General features: G+C 48.6%; 1 protein-coding gene across 1 annotated transcript in view; it reads left to right on the forward strand.

The window, feature by feature from the left end:
- SNRNP200 (small nuclear ribonucleoprotein U5 subunit 200) overlaps positions 1-26,628 on the forward strand; it is a 490,380-nt gene that overhangs the window by 198,508 nt on the left and 265,244 nt on the right. Inside the window, exon 24 of the mRNA XM_078667002.1 lies at positions 8,716-8,799. Within this exon, the coding sequence (XP_078523128.1) occupies positions 8,716-8,799 (84 nt within the window). The remainder of the gene's footprint in view (positions 1-8,715; positions 8,800-26,628) is intronic.

Below are 26,628 nucleotides of genomic sequence, written 5' to 3' on the forward strand. Positions count from 1 at the left end.
TTCATCCATTCGGCGACGGCCTTCATTCCATTGTGGAAGTTGGTTTTGGCTGTGACGGGGTCTTTGGTGAGGGAGAGGATCAGCTGTGTCTCGTCGGCGTATGAGATGATGTTGAGGTTATGTGATCGGACGATATTGGCTAGCGATGTCATGTAGACGTTGAAGAGGGTCGCGCTGAGGGTTGATCCTTGGGGTACGCCGCAGGTGATCTTGGTGGCTTCTGAACGGAATGGCGGGAGGCGGACTCTCTGGGTTTTGTCGGTGAGGAAGGAGGTGATCCAGTCCAGGGCTTTGTCGAGGATCCCTGCGTTGTAGAGGCTTGTAGAGGCTTGTGCGTAGGATGTGGTGGCAGACTGTGTCGAAGGCGGCCGAGAGGTCTAGGAGGATGAGGGCCGCGGTTTCGCTGTTGTCCAGCAGGATCCTGATGTCGTCTGTGGCAGCGATGAGGGTGGTTTCGGTGCTGTGGTTGCTGCGGAATCCGGATTGGAACGGGTCCATTATGTTGTTTTCTTCAAGGAAGCGGGTCAGTTGTCTGTTGACAATCTTCTCGATGACTTTCGCCGGGAAGGGTAGCAGGGAGATGGGTAGGAAGTTCTTGAGGATCATTTGGGTCTGCCTTGGGTTTCTTGAGTAGGGCGTTGATCTCTGCGTGTTTCCAGCTTTCCGGAAAGGCGGCGGTCTCGAATGAGCTTTTGAAGATCTTTTGGAGTTGGGGTGCAATGAAGGAGCTCGCTTTGTTGAAGATGCGGTGGGGGCAGGGGTTTGACGGTGATCCTGAGTGGATGGTGTTCATGGTTGTGATGATGTCTTCGTCGTTGACGTTGTTCCAGGAGATCAGGAGGCCAGTGTGGCTGGGGGGCGGTGAGTCTAGGGTGTCGGCGGGTGGGGGGGTCTGGATGTTGAAGCTGTCGTAGAGGTCTATGATCTTGCGGTGGAAGAAGGTGACTAGAGAGTCGCAGAGGTCTTGTGACGGCAGGATGTCGCTGGAGCTGTGGTTGGCGAGTTCCTTCATGATGTTGGAGAGCTCTTTGCTGTTATGTGCGTTGTTGTCGATGCGTTCCTTGTTGGAGGTACTTTTGGCGGTTCAAATGAGTTGGTGGTGTCTGCGGTTGGCGTTCTTGAGGGCTGCATGGTTGCCCGGTGTTTGCTCGTGGCGCCATTTATTCTCTAGTCTTCGGCAGGTCTGCTTGGATGCCTGGAGGTCTGAGGTGAACCAGATGGCCCTTCTGTCAGTACGTCTGTTTGAGGGTTTCTTGATCGAGGCGAGAGTGTTGGCACAGTCGTCGATCCATTGTCTGAGGTCGCGGGCGGCTGTGTCGGTGTGGTCGGTTGGTGGGTCTCGGGCGAGGGTGGTGATTAGCTGGTCTTAAGTGACCTTGTTCCAGCAGCGGTGGGAGATTCTTTGCTGGTGGTTGTGTGGGGTGGTTTTCTCGAAGGAGAAGTGGATGCAGCGGTGGTCGGTCCAAAAGAGTTCGGTGGTCTGGCTGAAGGTGGCGGAGAAAATGGGGTCGAGCTTGTGTCCGGCGGAATGGGTGGGTGTCGTGACGAGCTGTTTGAGATAGAGGTTGGCGAGGTTGTCTAGTAGTGTGGTGGAGTTGCTGTCGCTCTATAATAAGTTTGGATGTTGGGCAGTGCAACTACTCTCATACCTCTCCTGGTCAATTTGCGGAGTGCTATTCGTCTGGAAGACCTATCCCATAGGAGGGTTCGAGCAGCACTGACTATTAGTTAAAATATATCTGGAATCGGTAATGATGTATTTTGATATATATATATATATATATAAACCGCGGTAGTGCCATCATTTTAAATAGTGCCCCTCTTCCCTTGGAGGGAGAGGGGAAGTGATTGCCAGTGTTGGACATCATTTTTAAGTCTGATCAGGGGACCTTGCAGATTGCTGGCCTGAAATACTGCCGGATCAGCTGTGGCATAGATGCCAAAGTAGCGGAATCCATTCATAGTTACTTGTGCCTTGCATTCTTTAGGAAGACAAGTAAGTGCCTTACTTTTTAATTAAACATGGGATTTCTCAGTTTAGTTTTATTTTTGCCTAAATCATTTATAATTCACTAAACTACAAGTATTGCCAGTGCCCAGTGAGCTAATAAGGACATCTGACTCGTACTCTTGTGTAACCCTCATTGTCTTATGTACCACATCCTGTCCATTGATGTACAAACTTATATGATTTATTATCAATGTATAATGTGTACATGTGATGTAAAGCACACTGACGCTCTGCATTGGGATGAGTAGCGCTATAAAAGGAACAAAATAGTGGTATTTGAGTTATTTGTGTAGATAGTGGGACGGACCAACACATCTGATGTTCTTTCAGTTCATGCATATCTCTTTCAGGGACTGAACCAAGTCAAAACTATGCCTCTCTTAAGTACCTGTGAAGTGATTACAAGCTGCATGCCTTTGTTTCCCCTCCATTGTATTTGCAACAAGAGTGTGAGGCTGCATATAGCTCCCACCCAGGCTACTCGAACAAAAGGAGACCTAATGGACCCTTAACTAGCTTATGTTATGTGCCCAGCTGGAATTTAAAATAACAAAGCCCCCTCGCTGCGCGCCTACACGTTGCTGCTGTGACGAAAGCAGACCATATTTAGGCGCTGCTGAATGTGTCCCGGTGTCTGAAAATTACTCCAGGACAAGTTGAGCATGTGTCAGTGGAGCTACTCTTATTGGCAGGGTGGATGGTGTGCACTCTGTGAAAATGGTGGGTGGGCACAGTCTACCTGTGTTTACCCCTGACTTGTGCCCTGCTGACAAGGGAGGGACTAGATATAGGGTGGTTGGAGGAGGTGAAGGAAGAAGGGATGAGAGACAATGTTACATCCTACCTTCAAAACAGAACCCTCCCTTTCTCATCCAAACCGTACTTCACAAAAGCAGGGGTCCCTCAAGGTACTATCATCTCACCCATGCTTTTCAAAATCTACATGAAGTCATTACCGACACTGATCAATGAATTTCACCTCACGTGCTATAACTATGCAGCTGACACACAAATACTCCTTAAACTGGAAAACCCCAAAGAAAAATAAAAAAAATTCTGTTGCCTAAGAGCCATTAATCCGTGGATGACATGGAGCCACCTCAAATTGAATGCTTCCAAAACAGAAATACTCATGTGGCGATTGCAATAATTATGACCCACTAGCTGCCTGGCCTGACTATCTGGGAACCCCGCCTAAAGTATTTAAGGAAGTAAGAAACCTCGGAATTACAATGTTTTTACAAAAGAAAATGTTATTATTCATTATTGCAGCGAACCAAAATGAAAACATTCATTAAAATGCTGCTTCCTCCATGGCTTTGTGTAGTTTAATTGTTCCATTTACAGTTTATTTGAGTAAATTGCCTAACCTTTGGCAGTGGCTCGTGTGCAAACTATTGTATGGGAGTCATCGTCTGTAGGTTGGTGGGGCTGAGGGGCTCATGAAGGGTGGGCTTAGCTTCAAAACACACGTGTGGATTATGGAAGTGGTTGAGGATGACCAAAAGGAACCAGTAGTGCAGTGGCCATGGACGGGAACGGAGCACACACAAAGGAGGAGCGGACAAAGCTTAAGCTGATCGCAAAGAGAAAAAAAAACACCAACACGAACGAAAATATACTGAAGAGCACAAATACATGTAATTGGGCCAGTCACAGAAACTGAGCGGGCTGTTAAAAATGTCACAGTGAAAGCCACAGCTTTTTATGCCCAACTTGAGGAGTAGGTTGGAGTGGAGCAGCCAACTGAGAAACAAAGGGTTTGAGTCACAGCATCACCTCAACAACAACATATGTTTATGGGATCTCCTGGCTTTAAAAAAAAAAAAATTGTCAAAAAATATAGAAATGTGATTTGGGAGGGACGAGTGGGGGGTGGACTCATATGTCCACTGCTCAAATTAATTTCACATTTCCCTATACTAATTCACCCCTAATCCTTTTTGGGTTCCGGAGAAGCATGCTACTCACCAAAAAGTGCTTCAAACCTCGTCAGAGGTAGTAAGCGCTATATGAATACAATTACAATTAACTGACTGACTAGTTCATTAAAAGGTTTACTGGCTTAGTGTTGGCCTTTGTCATCCTGAAAGCAAGATCATAGTATTTTGCCTTTCTTGCACCAGCAAAATGTTTGAGATACATTGTCACCTAGTCAGAGAAGACATCCTCAAGAGAATGCAGTTTGAGGGCAATGCCAGCCTAAGTACAGGGTCTGACCAGTGTGCCCATGTGATTGTAGGGAAAGAGGTGTTCAGATAGAGCATGTCAATCGTATGTTTATGCAAATGCAGGATTTGTCTGAGGTACGTCTGTGCGAGTGCAAGGTGCACCACTGTAGGAAAGTACCACTTTTGATATGGTTGCCCCCCACTATTTTGCCAGGTACATGATGTGATTGCAACTGAAAGTGCACTAGGTTCCTGCTTATCAGGTCCCTAGTGCCAAAGCTCTTTCACTAAACTGTATCATTGTTCCCCCAATTGGCAAAGCCTTTAGCACCCCCTGTAAGTCTCTAGTAAAGGGTAATCTGGGACCTAGGGTTTGAGGTACTACAGAGTGTCTGTCCCTAAGGGCTGCAGCACGAATTGTGACACCCTAAGGGAATCCTTACCAAGCGCATGCACGACTGCCATTGCAGGTTGCGTGTCCTGGCACAGACAAAAGTGAAACCAGGGCATGTCACACATCCCTGTGTGCCATGTCCCCTGCTTCCACTGCGTATGATATTTGTAAGTTACCCCTACAGCAAGCCTGACAGCCCAAAGGCAGGGTGCTTAATATTGTGTGTGAGGACATATCTGCATGATCAGATATGCCACAGTGCTGGTCAGCAGGGAAGCCATCTTCAACCATGTACTGGACACTGGTAAAAACGAGTTCCGCAGATACATGATGGCTTCACTGTAAATAGTGATGTTTAGTACCAAACATCTCGTCTTGATAAACCCACACTGATGCCAGTGTTGGATTTATCAAAACATGCACTCAGAGGGCTTTTTAGAGGTGCCCCCCTGAAAACCTACCAGCCTCTGGTGCGCTTGCTGAGTGGATCCTCCCAGTCTGCCACCCCAGACAAGTTTCTGACCTCCTAGGGTGAGAGCCTTTCGCTCTCAGGAGGTCAGGAAGAAAAGCCTGTCTGGGAAGAGGATGCAACACCCTCACCCACAGGATGGCCTGCTGATCACTCTCCTTGGACTGGCGAGCTTCAAAGGAGCCGCCACCTTTGGAATGCAAATCTGGCTCCCCACACAAGAGAGATAGCCTCCATCCCCGAACCCCCCACATCCACTGCCGTCCAGAGCCCCCTTGGCACCTGGACATGCGAGAAAATTAGCTTGTCCGGTAGGCGTGTCACCCCCCGGCTAGTACCACCCCTTAAGGTGGGCTACTGTGAGGTGAACACGATTTTTCAGAAGTCGCCATCTTTGGGATGGTATACTTCGGAATTCTGGGACAGGGTTATGCCCACTTCCCACAGGAAGTGGTCATATAGTGGGCTTAGTGGCCCCAAGGATCAGGAGCCCCTATTAAGTATTTAGGGGAGCCCCTGGCATGATAGAAGCAGATCCTGATGATCTATGATGGAGGACACGAAGAGCCTCAAAAGCAGAAGACCTAATCAGCACCAAAGACCACTCTTCCTGCAGCTGTGTGCCTCCAGAACCCTGGGAGGACTGGCTGCCTTCAAGAAAGACTCAAGACCCCTGGAAACAGCTGTCCTGTTCTAAAGAAATCCAAAGAAGACATCTCTGGAGCATCCTGAACTGTCAAAACCAGACACCTTAAGCAACCATTACACCTGTTGCCTCCCAGGTAAGGGGTCCATTGGCCCTGCCTGCTACTCCCCTAAATCGTCATAAATCTAGTATTCAGGTGGATCTCCCAGACCTGGCAACTAGATTTGTGATGACCTACGAAGAAAGAAAGACACCCCTTTAGAAGAAGCCTAAAGACGACGACTGGCTTGACCCCAGCCCTACTGGCCTGTCTCCAGCTTTGAACAACCTGTGATCTGTCTTGCAGTCGGCAACCTCTGAAACCCCTGGGAGAACTGCTGCCTTCAACAAAGACTCAAATCACCTGTGGACAGTGGACCTGTCCAGAAGAAACCAACGCGATACATGCATATAGCCAAGTCTGAAATGGGGTGGCTGAGTGGGCTAAAGAATGGTTTTGCATATAGCCAAGTCTGAAATGGGGTGGCTGAGTGGGCTAAAGAATGGTGATGGATTAAACCCAGATCAGTTGACTGGGGGTGAGTGTTTGATTTGCTCAAACGCTCCGTCCATCATCCCCTTTTGTATCGCTTTGTTCGCCCTAAGTGTGGCAGGGTATGCTCAGACGGGAGTCCCTTGCTCACTTGGCCACTGGATTCAAGATAGCCTGGCTGATGAGGATTATGAATCCGAAACCGGTCCCAGGATGCTTGTTTCCGGTCCATGGAAGACATGGCTTGGCAGTTCGGGCTGGACTGTTCCCATGAGGCACAGGGTCAGACTGATTTGCATATAGCCAAGTCTGAAATGGGGTGGCTGAGTGGGCTAAAGAATGGTGATGGATTAAACCCAGATCAGTTGACTGGGGGTGAGTGAGTGATTTGCTCAAACGCTCGTCCATCATCCCCTTTTGTATCGCTTTGTTCGCCCTAAGTGTGGCAGGGTATGCTCAGACGTGAGTCCCTTGCTCACTTGGCCACTGGATTCAAGATAGCCTGGCTGATGAGGATTATGAATCCGAAACCGGTCCCAGGATGCTTGTTTCCGGTCCATGGAAGACATGGCTTGGCAGTTCGGGCTGGACTGTTCCCATGAGGCACAGGGTCAGACTGATTTGCATATAGCCAAGTCTGAAATGGGGTGGCTGAGTGGGCTAAAGAATGGTGATGGATTAAACCCAGATCAGTTGACTGGGGGCGAGTGTTTGATTTGCTCAAACGCTCCGTCCATCATCCCCTTTTGTATCGCAGAAGAAACCAACAGCAGACTCTGGATACACGACCATGCCCACTCTTCACCCGATGTCCACAGCATGAGTATGAGTTGCCCAACTGCACAGTGAAGTCCCCCCAGCAACCAGGACTCTGAATCCAGCGTTGGCCGACCTCTCCTATGACTCTGCCTGCAGAGTGAATCTGAAAGGTGTCTCCCCCTCACCCCTGCCCGCCCCCACCACCACCACGATCGGCCCGTTAATGTCAAAAAACACCCCTGCACCCGCAGACACTGGGCTTTGGTGGACTCGGCCAGTGGTGCCCCTGTAACCCTTAGAACTTCAAGTTACTTGTGCTGTCGCTGGTGTTCTGACTGAACCCTCCGGGTCCACCCCTTAGCCTGTTTCCAAAAGAGAAGAAACTCCATAGGATTGCATTGGGCTCTCAATGCTGTGTTTGCACGCTGCACCTAGCCGCTGGTGGTGTATGTTTGGTACTGCATTGTGTACCCTCCCCTGTGCTGGTCCTAACACCCAAAGCTTGGCCCCTGCAACCTTTCCACTTTACTTCAAGCTGCACGGCCCCAAGGACACCCAGACTCCATTGAAACACATTGGGCCGAATTCCGATTTTGACGTCTGCTCCCGGCCACCCCTGAGCCAGTGGTAGTGCAGTGATGGTACTTACATACTCCTTACCCACTGCTGACCTTTGGTCCTGAAGACTGAAACTGGTATTTACATACTTACCGGATCAACCTCAAAACTGTTTTCCCCATAGGAGAACATTGAACTGTTCTGAAAATATTCTAAGTGTCGAGTTTTCAAAGTGCAAAGTATTTTGAATGAAAATCGTACTCTATCTAAATCTAAAATTGGTCTGGATTTCCTTCTTGAGTTGTGTGTCAATTATTGATCACTGTTGTGCAATAAATGTCTGACACTCCTCTGTTAGGCCTAAGGCTGCTCGCCCACACTACCACTAATAGAGCACTTTGGGTTTTACTTTGAGCCCTGTACACTTTTGGGAAACCCGTGGACTCTGTGCACAGTATTACAACCTAGTAGCAATATCATATACAGAGCCAGCTTCCTTACAACCATGATACGTAGTCTGCAATAGCAGTCCGCATGCAATTTGTATGGCGGTCCCTTAGGGTGGCATAATAAATACATGCTGCAGGCCTTAGGGGCATTCTTTGGTACCCAGGGGTACCACTTACTAGGCACTTATAGGGGTGTCAAAATGTGTGCCGATTGTGTTACAATTAGACCATTTTACCTTGTTTTAGAGAAAGAGAACTGGCACTGGGGCCTGGTTAGCAGGGACCCAGTGCACATCAGTCGAAAAGCAGTGACAAAAAGGGGCACTTTCCTACACATACCCACCAACAGAACATGCCTCCAACGAAGACAGGTAGGTCCAGCAGAGGTAAAAGAGCATTTTTTGAACGTTTGTCCCAAAATTGTTTTTTTATAACCGAGGTACTACGAATGGAATGCACTTTCCAACTGTGACAGGAACATTTGCATAATATGACCAGCTGGGCTTTTATGTGTATGTCATTGTTTTCCGAAGGCTGTTAATGACAGACCTGTGAATTTTTTCAGTAGTCCTCATAAGTCATTTGAAATATGGTGCCAAATTTCTATTTTGTTTTAGGACTGTTCTCTTGTGTTTGAATCTTCTTGACAACTTTCTTCTTGCTTTACAATTTCTTTCTCACTTTTCTTTCCTTCCTTGTTCCTCATTTTCTTAATTTTTTTTCCAGATAAATGTTCTTCTTCAGGCCTTCATCTCGCAGTTGAAGCTGGAGGGTTTTGCTCTGATGGCTGACATGGTGTATGTCACACAGGTAAGTGAAATTGGCTGAAAGAAGGGAGCTTTCTGAAAGAGCCTTAAATATGAGGACCTAGCTTTCGAGGATGATGTAGCACCTTCCGGGAAGGTTCTGGAAGTAGTGGTCCTAGTGCCGTTGACCAGGTTGCACCATCTCAGATCTTTCTATGGTATGAGAGTCCTTACTGGAAAGTAAGCAGCTTAATCTTGGGTGAGTCTGGGCTACGTGCCCCGTACTGGAGAGTTGAGAGCTTACACTAGAAAGGTTCTGCTGTGTCCAAACCCCAGAGCTTTAAGAACTTCCCCATAAACCTCTGGAGTCCTGACTTGGTCTCTGCAGCTCTGAGTTCTGTTCTCTTGACTAAGGTTCTGCAGTGAGGTCATAGATTTGAAACTATCTCTGGGAATTTGTAGGAAATAGTTTGTGGCTGGAGAGAAGGGAGCTCACTTGGAATAGATTCAGCAGTGAAAGTGCCTGGGCTCAAGAGGAGGAACTCAATTATTACATTAGAACATGTACTCCAATTATTTATTTGGGCTAGAACTACTACACGTGACAAAACATAGATAGAATATGGTTTGTCAAATTGTACGTTTATTTTGAAATGGGACCGATAAATAGTAGTTTTCATCAGCTTGCTGGTAATTTACAACAGGATCTGGGCGTTGGAGAGGGGGACCATGAGTTGATCATTGCACAAAACACAGTGCCTTCAAATAAAGGCTTATGTCCATTGACAGCAACTGCGTTCTTTAAATTGACATCAAGTCATAGTCTCAATCTTGCATTCTTACAGGCACTGTAATGTCTACATAAAGCCATATGGGAAAAAGGTTTGGCACCAGAGAAAAGAAAAGCAAAGCTTGATTTGAGAATTAGGAATGATTGCAAACTATTCCTCAAACACATAGTTGACTTAGAATTTTATTCCGAAGGACAGTTCTATTTGCATATTCCTCACCTTGTGAATAATCCTCGGGCATCAGACTAAAGGCTGAAAACTCAAAAGCAGTACTCCTGCGCACGGGTAGGTGGTGTAGTGCAGCTCTTTGTGAGCATCTTTCTGCGCCCAAAGTGATGATGGAGCCACCTTTCTTTCTGCCACTTCAGACTCTGATCCAAAATTCTACTCCTTTAGGCTGACTAGCTTTTTTGGGCCTTTTTTCCCCAAAACATTCTGGCAAAATGCAAGGGAGAGTTCCCCTCCAAATGGAACAGGATTTAAATCTTGTAGAGGCTATTGTAAACAGATGTCTTTAACAGAACCTTGCAAGGTATACCTTTTGGGGCTTGATTTCAGAACACAACTCAAGGGTTGGCAATGACTGCACCCAGATGAATCCGAAGGCCATGAAGCTCTAAGTCGCAAAACACCTTAAGATTCCACACCAAGATCGGTCGAAGTTGAAAGGAAGGGTGCGTTCTTGGTTCTAAAGTCGTTCCCACTGCAGATATTTATCTCAATTGAACTTGTCTGGTAATTCGAAGAAGAAACACAAAAAGTCCAAGCGTCAATTGGCCTCTTCCCACCACTTTCGATTGCCAGAGAGTGTATGGGACTGTCCACGTGCTACCTTACCTAGTCTCACTCCTGCGGAGGAGATTTGAAACCTGGTCTCAATGCACCCTGAATTTCCAGGTTTCCCCTTCTGATTCTACTCCGTTCCAGCTCATTTGACATAGACACCGTAGACGCCAGAGGAATTATCCACAACCTCTAGTGATCGACACTGCGAGCCGACCTCAGCTGAGGCAGCGCTCCAAACCCAATGGAGCTCAGCCCCTTGGAATTCCTTCTAACTCAAACATACTGTCCCTACCATAGCTGTGCAAGTGCATTGCATCCAATATTTGGCTCAGATTCAGATGCTACCAGAATTATGATGAAGGGAGCAAATTTGTACCACAGTATATTGAAGACCATTGGTATGTGCACCTAATAAACATCTCCTACCCTTTAATGCCGCCCTTATGGATCCTTTCTTGGGCACATGGGCAAAATCATGTTCTGGTCCTCCAAACAATAGACTCGTAATTCGTCACCGCAGACCAGCTCTGAGTGATCTTGAATTTCTTGAGCAGCTCGCAACTGCAGAGAGCTTTGTGGCGCAGGAGTCCACCATCAAATTAAACCCTAGCGCCTTTCCTACCAGCTTCTAGACTCTAGCCCTTCCCAACATCCTTCCCCAGCTACCTGTCCCTCTGCTCCACCGACTTCGTATCCAAACATATGAAGACCTTTGGCAAGCACATGTTTTCTTCTGACAACCTTGCCTAAAGATTAGTTAACGCCGTCACCTGGGTTGCTATACCTATGCACCGTGGGTCATAGTTGATCAGATTTTCCCGGCAGTCCCGAACGACATACCGACATCTTTAACCCAAAACATTCAGGATGGCTGAGATGCAGAGCAATTTGTTAACCGATGTGGCCTGGACCAGACCGATTACTTGGTTTGGGCACTCGGCTGGAGTGTGGTAGGCCATACCTGGATGAGGTTTTTGGGCTTCTTCAGAGGATGTCCAGGCATCCCTAATGAATATGCCGTTTGATGGCTCTTGCTTTTTCTGGGAGAACACTGATTAATCCCTAGAGTAATTCAGAGAGTCCTGTAGCTTCTCTATAAATCTCTCTGCACATGCCCGACAGTTTCCCCTAACAATGTTGTCCCTTTTAAGGGGTATGCCAGGGGCTTGAAATTCCATCAGTGTCCGACCTCGCCTCTGGCACAGCAAACATCTTGGCCTTTTCGAGGCAGAGGCTACTGCTCCCACATACAAAGCACTCACTAGTGACCCTTGGGTGTTTACAAAAAGGATGTTGGTGGTCACATTACACCTTAGGAGGTTTGGTCTTCTAGTCTGTCCCTGCCTTGACGACTAGCTGTTGAAGGCACGCTCACCCCCAGGCAGTCTAAGACTACCTCCAGATGACAGAGAACCTTCAAACATTTTTATGGTTGACTATCCATGTGTAGGGAGCTGGCTCTTCATGTGATATATCAATAATTTGATATTCTGTGTAAAGAACTCCTTACTAGTGGACAGGGGGTTGCTATGCAACCCCAAAGTGCTCTATTAAGGGGTAGTGTGGTCGAGCATCCTTAGGCTTAACACAGAGGAGCGCAAGACATTTGCAAAATACGCACAATGACACACCACTCAAGGAGGAGATCCACACCAATTTCTAAAAATACCTAGTACCTTTTATATATGTTTACACATCAGAGCAAAATCGTTAAGGTAAGTAAGTTTTCAAAATAAAATTCTTTTCACTTTAAAAAGTGGACACAGTGCAATTTCTGAGTTCTGCAATGTTATCCTATTGAAGGAAGAACAAGTTCTGCAACCAGATACAGTACATCGACTTAGAAGACCAATCTCCAGGAGTTGAGATGAGTGGCAAGGTCCAGTGCAGCACCAACAGCACACCACTAGCGGCACAAGGGCGGCCGGGTGCAGAGTGCAAATCCGTGTCAGGGCCACAATGTGTTTCAATGAAGATAGGTCTCTGTAAATAGTGGCTGCAAGCTCTGGCTACGAAGCCAGTCTGGCTGAACCAGCAAGTGGGCTCAGGCCTTGCAATGTTCGGCGATACAAGGACACATTTGGTCCTCTTCTCCAGAGCCAGGGGTGACAGGTGCAGAGGTGTCCTTAGGCTTTGTGTTTTTCCTTACTGGAGCAGTTTCGGTAGACTGGGCCTATGTGCTTAGGCTGCAGGCGACGTTGGGGAGTCCAGGAGTTGTGAAACCACAGTGGACTTGAACTCTGGAGGACCGTTGGCCCACTACAACTCTGGCGGAGACAACCGGTGGAGTGGTTATTTTAGGTGTCTCGTTTTGGCATTTCCAGAGGCCTCAGAGTCTTCCCCATGGGAGTTTCTAAAGAACAGATCTTCTGTTCACGGGAGGTTTTGAGTCTTTTTCAAAGGCTAACAGTACTCCCAAGTTTCTGGAGTCACAGCTGCAGGACGAGTCAACTTTGGTGCCGTTTTCTTAGGTCGTCAGGATCTGCTTCTCTGGTGCCAGGGGCTCCCTAAATATTGAATTTAGGGGCTTTAGGGGATGCAGGATAGTAGCAAATTAACTGCTGACCCTTGGGATCAATAAGCCCCCTATATGACCACTTCCTGTGGGCAGCTGGCATAACCCTGTCCCAGAATTCCTATGTATGCCGTCACAAAGATGAATACTTCTGAAAAATCGTGTTCACCTCACAGTAGTCCACCTTAGGGGTGGTACTAGCCTGTAGTTGGCAAACCTACCTGACTAGCTGATTTTCCCGCCTGTTCAGGTGCCAAGGGGGCTGTGGACAAGGGGCTTTCGAAGAAGCTCACAGCCCAAAGAGGCTAATCAGCAGGCACTCCTGTGCGAGGGGGTGTTGCATTCTCGTCCCGGGCAGGCCTGTGTTCTGGGTCTCCTGAGAGCAAAGCCTCCCACCCTAGGAGGTCAGAACAGTGTCTCGGGTGGCAGGGCGGCAGAAACCAGTCCGCAAGTACACCAGAGTTTGGTAGGTTTTCAGGAGGGCACCTCTAAGGTGTCGTTTGGGTGCATGTATTCATAAATAAATTGAACGCTGGCATCAGTGTGGTTTTACCAATACGAGATGTTTGATACCAAACATCCCTATTTTCAGTGAAGTGATCATCTAGCTGGGGAACTCTTATTCACCTGTGTCCAGCATGTTTTTAAATGGCTTCCCTAGTCACTTGTACTGGCAGTAATAGGACTGACCAGCACAGGGGCATATCTGCTCATGCAGGTATGCCCTCACATGTAATGTTCACCCTGCCTTAGGGCTGTCCACCATACTGTAGAGGTGACTTACAAATATTACATGCAGTGTTATGGACATGGTATAGGGTAGTGCCCATTTTTGCATGGTTACCCCCCCACTTTTTGCCTGATGATGCTCTTTGACTAAGTGTGCCCTGGGTTCCTGCCACCCAGATACCCAGGGCCTATGTTCTTTCCCTAAAACTGTACTTCTGTACCCTCACATTGGCACCTCTCTAGCCACATGCAAGTCCCTTGTAAAATGTACCATAGGTACCAAGGGCCCTGTGACCAGGGAAGGCCTCTAAGGGCTGCAGCACATATTGTGCTACCCTTAAAGGTCCTATACCTTAACACACACACACAGCCATTGCAGGCTGCGTATTTTGGTGCAGAGGAAAGTGAAGAGTCGACATGGCACACATCTCTGTGTGCCATGCCTACAACCCACTGCCAGGTAGACCACCCATCTAGCAGGGTGCACTATACCACTCGTGTGGTTACAAGTGCATGACCCCTGTACTCCTACAGTGTCTAAGTCAATTTTTAGACATTGTAAGTGCAGTAATGCCATAAAGAGTATATGGCATGGGAGTTAGTCATTGCAAACTCCACAGCACCATAATGGGCCTGGGAAGTTTGGTACCAAACGTTTCAGCACATTAAACCCACACTGATGCCATGTGGGATTTAATGCCAAATGCACTCCTAGGGCACCTTAGAGAAGCCCCCTGAAAAACGACCTAACACTAGTGTCCTGGCTGACTGGCTGCTTGCCAGCTGGCACCCCACACATGTTTCTGGACCCCTGAGTTGAGAGCCTCCCAATCTCTGGGTCCTGAAACAAAGCAAATCCTAGACTGAGGTGCCAAGCATTCTCCCCCAGGATGGGCAGGGTCCACGAAAGGGAAGCTTCAAAGGCTTGCCGCCTTTGTGAGCTGACACAGCCATTTACTGCTCCCAGCAACTGGCCCCCACCGGTTCCAGCCCCCATTTTGGGAAGGACATTCGGCTGGGAAACCAATAAGGATTTTTCCTTATAATAACCAGACGTTATGCATGCCCGTGAACAAATTATAGATTTACAAGATGTTAATGGCCTCATGATTACTTTTTTAGGCAGTCCATTTATTCATGGACAGTCTGTCTTGGGTATGGACCCAACAAAACACGGCTGGCTTTTTAGACCTGTGCTGGTAGCGAGCATTGCAACTTCAAACCTGAGCGCGAAAACCAATGCCACCTAAAACAAGCACTTGCAGTGCAATAGGTCTCGCATTTGCTAGAGTTTGATCTATTAGAATTGTAAATGACGATGCCTTTAATATATGCGTGCAGGTTTTATAAACGCATAAATAAAAGGCAGTATCATTTACAATGCCAATAGATCACTCTCGGAAATGCGAGACCTATTGCACTGTAAGTGCTTGTTCTTAAAGGCCTTCAGACAAAAAACTTTCTTGGTCCTTAACAAGATTGGCAGTGGTTATTTTACTTCCTAGCACATCTCACATTTATATTAGACCTTCTATAAATTTCCGTTCATCAGCTCCACATAAAGTAAAACCTAATCCGGAATTAATGTAATAATTCTTTTGTCACATTTCAAAGCTACTAATTGAATATATTTAATGCACTGTGGTACTGTCTTGCATGCAATGCATTATGGGTAGGGTGGATTTACCAGATCTTCAAAGTTTATGATGCTCACTAGGGACCTTAAGGCGCAGCTTACGGTACTACACCTACACATCTCGCGTTTATATTAGACCTTCTATAAATTTCCCTTCATCAGCTCCACATCGAGTACAACCTAATCTCAATTAATATAATAATTGTTTTGTCACATTTCAGAGCTATGGTACTGTCTTGCATGCAATGTATTATAATAATAAATGAGTTTCTAAAGCGCATGGTTATACTATACAGTATGTCCCCGCGCTGCAGCGAGATTACCCGTTCAAGACCGAAATCGAACAGGCTAGCAAACGTCCCTACCGAGGCATTAAATCTGGGAAAGCCAAGTTTTACATTTTTTTCAGAAGATCCCCTCCGATGGTTCAGACCTGAGTGACTGAAAGATCGCGCCCCATTCCCCCCCTCCCGCCCCCCCCCATCCGCGCTCTTTTGATCATTGGCAGTTCTACCTTTCATGTTTCCACAGATCTCAGAGCCCTGGTAGGTATGTAAGGGGTCAGTAGATTGTGGAGGTAGTCAGGGCCCTCTCCCTGCAGGATACAGTGACTGGTGCATAGTGTTTTAAACACAATTCTCTCCCTCAAATCAAAGGAGTCTTGTCGTGTGCAAACTTAGCCCAATGGACGTCAAGGCGCCTAATTCAGAAAAACCAGCTCATAGCAACAAGAACCCTGCAGTTCAACCTATGTAGGCTCTAGAAAAGCACCATGTTTTTAAGGCCTTTTTGAACAAATCCAGGGAAGGTAGAATTTTGATCTCCATAGGCACGGTGTTCCAAAGCTGGGGGGCAACGACAGAGAAAGCCCTGGCTCCCCATCTGGTGAGCTTGAAACGAGGGACAACAAGCTGGAAAAGTCCCGAAGATCGAAGACACCTTGTAGGATGGTAACGAGTAAGCAGAGAGCTGATGGCGCCTTTCGGTCCATCCTCGAGGGCTCCATAAGTCATGCAAAGAATTTTAAAATAAATTCTGTGCTGAATAGGCAGCCAATGGAGGTCTCTCTTTGCAGTAGTAGCAGAGGATGCCCTAGGGAGATCTAGGACGAAACGTGCAGCAGCATTCTGCACTATTTGCAGCCGATGTATGAGGCCCTTGTTGGACTCCATGTAGAGAGAGTTGCAGTAATCTAACCTGGAACCAACAAGGGCGACTGCAATCTGCTTACGTGCTTGAAGGGACAAATAGCTGCAAATTCTATTGAGTGTTCTAATTACTCCCCAGCAGGTTGCAACTGTCCGATTCACCTGAAGGAGCCAGTGTAATGTTGCGAGAGCGTTCTTGGATGGAGCTCTCCTGGGTAGCCTCCGAACAAGGCGAGCTGCTGTATTTTGAATGCCTTGCGGTCTGTGAACACACCTCCTATTAGCCCCCAGGCATAACACATTCCCGTAGTCCAGGCGCGATGTAACCAGGGCATGGACCAGCATTTTTCTGGCCTCTCCACGAAGTACATCTAGTGTCTTCCGGAGGACCTTGATTATTCCGAAACATTTTCCGGCAACCACCCTGGTGTGGTGGTCGAAGGAGAGTTTTGGGTCCAACCATATCCCCAAATTTTTAACCTGTTCCTTGGGAGCGGGGGTGGAGCCCAGATACTGGGGCCACCACCTTGAGGTCCATATCGACGGCGTCCTGCCAACTATTAGCACCTCCGACTTGTTCCCATTCAATTTAAGGCAATTGCAAGCCATCCAGACCTCTAGCTCCTGTAAGCAGGTAGAGAAATTGGTGGCTGCCTTGTCATGCGCCTGGGATAGGGATACCACTAATTGCGTGTCGTCCGCATATGACACAACACTAATATCGTATTTTGCAATTAGGTCTGCTAAGGGGGACATATATAAATTTAAAAGTGTGGGACTAAGGATAGACCACTGGGGCACTCCTTGTGTCAGGCTAATGCTTTTGGAGTAGAACGGCCTCTGCGACACTTGGAAGCGCCGCTCCGGTAAGAAGGATCTCATCCATTCCAAGGCCCACTTGTCTAGCCCTCCTTTTTTGAGGCATTGCAGGATCAAAGAGTGGTTGACGGTGTTGAAGGCACTGAGGCCAAGCAGCACCAACGCCACCGTCTTGCCTTCATCTGCATGCCTACATATAGTTTCCGTAGATACCAGCAGAGCTGACTCCATTGAATATGAGGCCCGGATACCTGACTGAGTGGGATGTAGTAGATTGTGCTCATTCATATGCAAGGTTAGTTGTATGTTATCTACCTTCTCTGCGATCTTGGCGAAGTAAGGGAGGAGCGAGACTGGTCGGTAATTATGGGAGTACTATATGTGACCAAAGGTTTGTGATGCTCACTAGGGACCACTTGGAGCAGTTTGGGGTACTGGCAGTGCTGGTGCCTTGCTCACTGGGGACTTCTAGGAGCAGCTTGCGGTACTGCACCTTCCACATCTCACATTTATATTAGACCTTCTATACATTTCCCTTCATTAGCTCCACATAGAGTATAACCTAACCTAATCCGGAGTTATTATAATTTTGCAGCGTGAATCTTTCTGGATTCACTATGCTGTGCATTATTCCGCGGTCTTGTGGTTGGGTCCGGATTCGTAGTCTTTTCTTTGTTTTTTTTTTTTTTTTTCTCTTTGCCCAGGTGGGCGTCGGCGTCACACCCCCTTTGGGTGTATTTCCGGTGACGTCGGCATGCTTCCTGCGGAAGCTCCCACTCTTGGGCGCCATCTTCAGATTCTTTTTTTCCGCGGTCGGGTCTGGATCGTTCCCGTTTGGGCTCCAGACATTTTTGGAGAAAGAAGAAAGAAAATACAGAAAAGACGAGGAGAAGTCATCTGAAGACTCCAGGGGACTTCACCGACGAAAGACAAGCAAAGATAAGGCGTTTTCCATCCAGATCTTCGACGACCGTCGACGAACACGCGACCAGAGAGGCCCTGGACGCTCGAGGATGGACAACACGCCGTTCAAGTTCTGCCGTAACTGCCACCACAAGTACGCGCAGAAGGACCAGCACCCGGTATGCAACCTTTGCCTACCGGTGGACCACGAAAGCGGAGACTGCAACGCCTGTTCCGCCTTCACCCCGAAGACCCTTCGTGTGAGAGAGAGGCAGAGGGTAGCACACGCCGCCCTGCAGGGGAAGGCCCCGACCCCGTCGCTCTACGAGCTGGGGATGTCCTCCGAGGAAGAAGACAACGCTGCCGCCGAAGACGACAGCTACACGGTCGTAGAGACCGATTACACGAAGACTTCTGACAAGGTAGGAGACTCTTCGGCCCCCAAGAACCCGAGAGACTCTGAGTCTCGAAAAATCGAGGGCAAGACCCCGAAAGCGCCGACGCCAAAAAAGGCGGCGTCCGCGACTACTCCCAGGCCCAGCGGATCCTCAGAGAAGGAGTCCCCGGCGCCGAGAGCTGCTGATCAGCAGAAGACGTCGAAAATCGTCCCCGAAAAGGATCGATCGACGAGGGAGAAAGACCCGAAACTGTCGACGACGACCAGAGACCCGATATCCGGTTCGACGTCGAAAACTTCGACTCCGAGAGGCACGGCGACGAGCCATCCGTCGAAGAGAGCGGCGGAACCATCCGACGCGGAACACGCGGCCGAGATGGAAAAGAAAAGAAGGCGCCTCGAGGCAGAAATGGAGAACTTCATGCAGCGGAAAAAAGATTTCGACGCAAGGATGAAGGCCTTCACGATCCCTCACAAGACCAAGCCACCAGTGCTGGAGGCGGTCGAGGAGGAAGAAGAAGAGGTCGCCGAAGTCACCGAGCAAGACCAGGACGTCGAGGTGTTCGACGACCAGGAGGAGTACGAGAATCCCCACGAGAGCTACAGCTATGGGGAGGAAGATGAGGGCAGGACAGACACAGAGTCGGCGCCCTATGACCTTCAGGAGGTAGATTACATCGATGTCGACACCGACAGCCCGGAGGAGGTGGTCGACACCTACCCCTCGAGGCCCTCGCCGCCGGACGACATCGGGGCCTACAACGCGGTGATACAATCTGCCGCAGCAGCTTTCAAGCTCAAGCTCGACGAAGAGAAGCAGAAAGCAGACTTCCTTCTGGAAACATTGCTCCCAACACAAACGAGGAGCCAGTTCCTCCCGATGCTCGAGAGCGTCTTGGCTCAGGGGAAGGAAGCTTTCAGGGAGCCCGCAACATGCAAGGCAGTAACTCCCAGAACTGAGAAGAAGTACAAGCATGCCGCAAAGGACCCGGCCTACATTCAGGGCACGGTCTCCGCAGACTCCATTATCACGGCCACAGCAAGGAGGAGGGCTAACGTACCCACTACCTCGGGCCCGCCACCGGATAAAGAGAGCAAAAGGATGGATCTGGTGGGCAGAAGGATCGAACGGAATGCCGCGACCCACTGGCGCATGGCTAATTCCAACGCCCTGGTAAACAGACACATGTACCAAATCATGGAGGGACTGGGGCAGTTGGTGAAGGACTTGCCCCAGGATGCCAAGCAGAAAGCCGAAAAGCTAATTGAAGAGGGGAAGAATGCTGCAAATTCTTGCCTTAAGACGGCCCTGGATGGGGCAGACACCGCCAGCAGGCTCATGATGATGGGCGTCACGGAAAGGAGACACGCCTGGCTCAGGATATCCGGTTTCAAACCGGAGGTGCAACACAGCATCCTGAACACACCATTCAACGGCAGTACGCTTTTCGGACAAACAGTTGATGAGCAACTCAGCCAACTTAAGAAGGATAACGAAACAGCAAGATCCATGGGAGCATTGCAGTTCAGAGGGAACAAGAGGGGCACCCCGTCACGGAGGCCCGGCGGAAGAGGCGGAAACCAGCCAGGTACATCACACCAGGCTTTCCAGCAAACGCACCAGGCAGACTCGCAGGGTCAGCAGGGCCATCAGAAACAGCCCTGGCAGTACCAACAAAGAGGCCAGTCCTTTCGAGGGAGAAATGGACGGGGACAAAATAGAAGAGGGGGCCAGCAGCCCACCTCCAAGTGACTTCAAAAAAAAATCCGTGTGCCCACCCACAAAAAAGATCCCAGGGGGCAGCACGTACAGATGGGTCAAGACAAACTAGACACCTACGACCACAGGACACCAGTGGGAGGAAGATTAAGATTCCACCTCCAGGAGTGGAGAGGAATCACATCAGACAAATGGATCCTCAACATTATCCAATTCGGATACTGCATAGAGTTGGAGGCGAGGCCAACAAACAGAAAACCAAGAAGAAAGCCGCTAGCAAGCAAGCAGCTGCAGTGCCTTCAGGAAGAAGCAAAAGAACTCCTGCAGAAGCAGGCCATAGAAAGGGTACCCTTCAAGGAAAGAAACACAGGAGTATACTCAACATACTTCCTGGTACCAAAAGTAGACGAGACAATGAGGCCCATTCTCGATTTACGGTTCGTGAACAAATTCATAAGAACGCAAAAATTCAAAATGACCTCCCTGCAAGAGGTGCTCCCACAGTTGCAGACCGGGGACTTCATGGTCACTATAGACCTCAAAGACGCATACCTGCACATCCCAATGAACAGGAAGCACAAGCACATGCTCAGGTTCACCGTCGGAGAAAGCCACTACCAGTTCACGACACTGGCCTTCGGTCTAAAATCGGCACCAAGAGTTTTCACAAAGTGCCTCGCAGCAGTCGCAGCGCACCTAAGAAGGCAGGGAATACATGTATACCCTTACCTGGACGACTGGCTGGTGAAAGCAAACTCATACCAGAAATGCAAGCTGCACGCACATACAGTGACCAGCACGCTCATAAACCTGGGGTTCTCCATCCATTGGAAGAAATCATCAATGGAGCCGGAACAAGTGAAGATCTTCCTGGGAGCACAGATCAACACCTTACAGGGCAAGGTGTTCCCCAGCGAGAAGAGGGCGAGGGCGCTGGTGAAGGAAACTCGCCTCTACCGGAAGGGACAAGCTCGGACAGTGAGGACGGCGAGCAAGATCATGGGGATGATGGCATCATGCATCCACCTGGTACCGAATGTACGACTCCACATGAGACCCATTCAAGAATGGCTACAGGAGCAATGGTCACAAGCTACAGGCAGTTGGGAGGATCTAGTGGTTGTAACGCACGCAGTGCAGAAGGAGATGACATGGTGGACCATGGAGAACATAGCAAGGGGAAAGCCTCTAACGCCCCCAACGCCAACAGTGACCATCACCACAGACGCATCCCTGAAGGGATGGGGCGCTCACATGGAGGAGCTCAAGGTGAGGGGACTGTGGGCACCGACGGATGCCACAAAGCACATCAATTACTTAGAATTGAAGACAATCTTCCTTGCACTGAAGGCCTTTCAAACAAGACTGTACAAGCACAGGGTATTGATACAAACAGACAACACCACTGCGATGTTCTACATCAACAAGCAGGGGGGCACACAGTCCGCACCGCTTTCAACGCTGGCGCAGGAGATATGGAGATGGGCCATCCCTCTCAAGATAGACCTGCTAGCCATACACCTACCAGGGAAGGACAACATACAAGCCGATTGGCTCAGCAGGCAGACATCGGCATCCCACGAGTGGGAGCTCAATGCTCAGGAGACAAGATACCTGTTCGACAGGTGGGGGACACCATCGGTGGACCTGTTTGCCACACGCCAGAATGCAAAATGCCAAAACTTCGCATCCAGGCAGCCCGAGGAGGGGACACTGGGGAATGCCCTATGGATAGATTGGTCAAGGACATTTGCCTACGCCTTTCCCCCGATACCACTGATGCACAGAGTACTGAGCAAGTGCAGAGCGAGCAACATGACACTGATACTGGTCGCACCGCAGTGGGCGAGGCAGACCTGGTACTCGCAGATCATGGAGATGACACAGTGTGCACCCCACAGATTCAGCAGGAGGAAAGATCTACTGTCCATGCAGAACGGAGAGGTACTGCATCCAGAGCCAGAGAGCATGAGCCTAGTAGCGTGGCTCCTGAGGACATAGAGTTCGCACATTTGAGACTACCAGAAAGCACCCTGAGGGTACTTCGGGAGGCACGAAGGCCCAGCACTCGAAAGTGCTACGTTGCGAAATGGAAAAGATTCACAATATGGTGCAGACAGGAAAGACTCCACAATAAGATGAAGAGGGACTCCACAGTGCTAAGGTACCTGACGCACTTACTGGAGAAGAACCTTAGCTCATCCTCGTTAAGAGTTCACTTGGCAGCGATAGTAGCCTACACAAGGGGAGAAACGTGCAGGAGCTTCTTCACATCACAGGTGGTGAAGAGATTCCTAGAAGGAGCGAAAAGGATCGCACCACCCAAGCGGGTGCCGCCACCTGCATGGAACTTGAACACAGTCCTAACGGAACTCATGAAAGAGCCCTTTGAACCACTTCACAAGGCCTCCCTAAAGATGCTAACTATGAAAACAGCCTTCCTGGTTGCGATAACGTCCTTACGCAGAGTAAGCGAGCTTCAAGCGCTGACGCTACAAGAACCATACATACAAATACACAACGATAGAGTTGTGATGAGGACTGACCCACACTTCATGCCGAAGGTGGTATCCAATTTTCACATGAACCAGTCTATACAGATACCGAGTTTTTCCAAAAACCCACAACCAGCGCAGAGAGAGCTCTGCACACCCTGGACGCCAGAAGGGCAGTCATGCACTACATTGAAAGGACAAAGGGGCACAGGAAAACGAAACAGTTTTTTGTGTCCTTCGCAAACAGCTTCATGGGCAAAGCAGTAACCAAAAGGACCATTGCACGATGGATCGCACAAACAATCCAACTCTGCCACAAACGGGCAGGACAGGAACTGGCTGAGGGGACACGTGCCCACTCCACCAGGAAGAAGGGCGCTACAATAGCCTTCCTGGCTAACACACCCATAGAGGACATATGCCTGGCGGCAACATGGGCTTCGGTGCACACGTTCACGAAGCACTACTGTGTGGACATACAAATGAACAAGGAAGCTCAAGTGGGACAGAAGGTGCTACAGCACATATTCAACACCCAACGCTCATCTTCCACCCAGCCGCCACAGAGATGAGAAACCGCTACAAAATCTATGCACAGCATAGTGAATCCAGAAAGATTCACGCTGCAAAACGAATAGTTTTCTTACCTGTCGGTGTAGTTTTGCAGCTTGAAGATCTTTCTGGATTCACTAGCGAACCCACCCACCTCCGCCAGAAAGATGAGGCTGGAGAGAGAAGAGGTGGTTAACTAAAGAATAGACTTTGAAAATACAAAGCGGTAAATACAAACTAAGAAGAACATTGCCATTACTTCGGAAACGAAAGAAACACGGAAAAAAAGAACCCGAAGATGGCGCCCAAGAGTGGGAGCTTCCGCAGGAAGCATGCCGACGTCACCGGAAATACACCCAAAGGGGGTGTGACGCCGACGCCCACCTGGGCAAAGAGAAAAAAAAAAAAAAAAACAAAGAAAAGACTACGAATCCGGACCCAACCACAAGACCGCGGAATAATGCACAGCATAGTGAATCCAGAAAGATCTTCAAGCTGCAAAACTACACCGACAGGTAAGAAAACTATTCGTTATCCAGTATTGGGGTATCTTTCATAGATTCACATGCCTGAATCATTCCCCGTCGTCGAGGCGGGAGTCCCACGGTAAATAAAAAAGCAGTGCCAAAAGCACTTTGCAGTAGTAGGCCCTAGAAAAAAGGCCTGAGGCCTATATTATAGTAGCCTATCTACCTCCTTATGCTAAAAGACCCAAAGTCTTTGCTCCAACCAATCAGCTCACAGCACCCTCTAGAACCTTCCCTGCAGAGCCAGCTCTCCTCAGATTTTCACCGCACGTCGTGGGTGAAGGGAGTCTCCCTGAGCTCTGCTCAGTTTTTTTTCTTCAGTTTTATTTCTTTTTGGATTATATCATTTCTCTGACCCAATTAAGGCGGTAATATGGCAGAATGGCAGTAAATAAGGTAATAGACTATGATTTATGTCTAACCTTTTCCTCAGTAACTCTTACGTTCTGAGAGATGAGGCCGCTTTGGGTCAGAGACTTTTACCGGCCACTTCTAAGGAGGATGAGGAGAGGTAGAAGGGAGAAGTCGCGCCAGGAGCCTACTGAGGGCGCGCATACAAACCTGCCACTTCTGAGGAGGATGAGGTCAGGTCGAAGGGAGAAGTCGCGCTACTGAGAGCGCGCATAAAAGCCATAAGATTCACCTTGAGTCTTTATAGGCACTTCTCACAGAGGATACAACTCCCTTTTTTTTTTCATCCCTGCACTACATCAGGGAAGCCCTCTTGACCGGACATTAGGAGTATATACCAAATATCTCCATGTCTAATATTTCTGCCTCACCAAAATGATCCTCATCTACGATGATCGTCGACGATGGCCTCTTCCTCGATGGTCGTCGACGATGGCCTCTTCTACGAGGGTTGTTGACGACCGCCTCATCTATGGTGGTCGTCGACGACAGCCTCGTCTACGACGGTCGTCGACGACGGCTTCGTCTACGACGGTCGTCGACGACGGGCCTCGTCTACGACGGTCGTCGACGACGGGCCTCGTCTACGACGGTCGTCGACGACGGGCCTCGTCTATGACGGTCGTCGACGACGGGCCTCGTCTACGACGGTCGTCGACGACGGCCCTCGTCTACGGCGGGCCTCGTTTACGGCCCTCGTCTACGGCGGGCCTCGTCTACGACGGTCGTCGACAACGGCCGCACATTGATGACGGCCTCATATCTGACTGCTGTTTTTTCATAGTGTTATCTACAATGGCAATGCCTAGCTACGACGGACGTCTATGACAGTTTTATCAAGATAGCTTCATATACATATGGCTTCATTTGTGCATGGTCTATATTACACATGGCTCCATCTATGCATGGTATCATCTATGGCTGACCATCATTCAATTGCCTCATCTATGAGTGCCTCATCTACGGAGGATATCGCCTATTTTAACCTCATCTATGATGGCATTGCTATGACTGTCTTCTATGACAGCATCATTCACTAACAATGGCCACGTTTGCCAATGGCCACGTTTACCACCAATGGCCTCGTCTATCAATGGCTTCCTCTGTAAAGGGCTTGCTCGTATAATGGCCTTTTATGCCAATGGCCTTGTCTTACAATGGTCTCGTCTACCAATGACCTAGTCTATCAATGGCTCTGTCTATCAATGGTTTTATCTACCAATGGCCTCATCTCCTGATGATCTCATCTACCAATGACCGCATCTACCGATTGCCTCATCTACGAAGAGCAAATGGCCCCGTTTGTTACCCTCATCTACGGATGCCCTCACTTATGAATGCCTCATCTTCAATGGCATTGTATATAGCTGTCGTCTGACAGCCTCGTTTGGAAGGGTTGCTCATGACGGTCATCTATGACGTCGTGCTAGTCTGCAATTACCCCGCTTACATGACCTTGTCTACGACAAAATCTATCATGAGATTGGCTGAGATGGCTTCAGCGGTAAGAGCATCGTATATATTTTTTTTAACGTAGTGGGCAACAGCTAGATTTTTACTGCCAACTACAGGCAAACAGAATATGTCCTTCATTGTTTCGAGGAGGTATGCATCACGAGAGTGGTACATATAATAGACTAAGTCTATTCCAGCAGTTTTTCTGCGCATAGAATAGAAATAATGTGTTCCTACTAGCAGCCCATCCAATCTGATAGGCCACCGTTACCAGATTCTGTAACTTCACAGACTGCTCATTAGCAATCTAAAATCCTGCAATACCTGTCTCCACACCGCCTTACAAAGAAGAATGTCGTCTGAACCTTATTAAAAAAAAAAAAAAAAAAAAATTAACAATAATTTCTCTACTTTGGCAGTAGCCTCTAGTAGAGCTGACAATATTTTATCCTTGATCGGTTTCTATGATCGTCCAATGTGGTTGGACATAGCGAATTTCAATGACCTCATTCCTGAGGACCGAAAGCGGGATGCAGGAAATATTCTGTTGGAAGGTGCATGCCAGGAATGGCTTAAAGCCGCTACCTTCAGCCCTGAGCGAAGTTTCTAGGCATGGCCTATGATGAAGAGTTGTCGGTTTGCTAAACATTTGAATGATGCCCCCTTAGTTATAAAACAGGGGACTGATAATGCACGATCATTAAGCACCCTTTAATAAGGGCGCGGATCTTTCAGTGAAGCGTAATAATGGGGTTTTCATCAAGAGGAAGATACCAAAACCAAACGGATGAACAGTATCAATCTCAGTACAGCCTTGCAGCCAGGCATCTTTCCGTAGATAGTCTGTCTACTTTCTCCTGTCACGAACGAGATTTTAGTATCCAAACTGAGACACTAACAGGAGGCCATGATCACCACAAGGTTCCAATCATTTTATCCTTTTCTCGCGTGGTCCCGAAGGTTTCAGGTTTTTGTTTTCCAAGCAACAAGGAACTATGTCGGACCAATG

Source organism: Lissotriton helveticus, chromosome 11, assembly GCF_964261635.1.
Source record: "Lissotriton helveticus chromosome 11, aLisHel1.1, whole genome shotgun sequence".
Taxonomy (NCBI): Eukaryota; Metazoa; Chordata; class Amphibia; order Caudata; family Salamandridae; genus Lissotriton; species Lissotriton helveticus.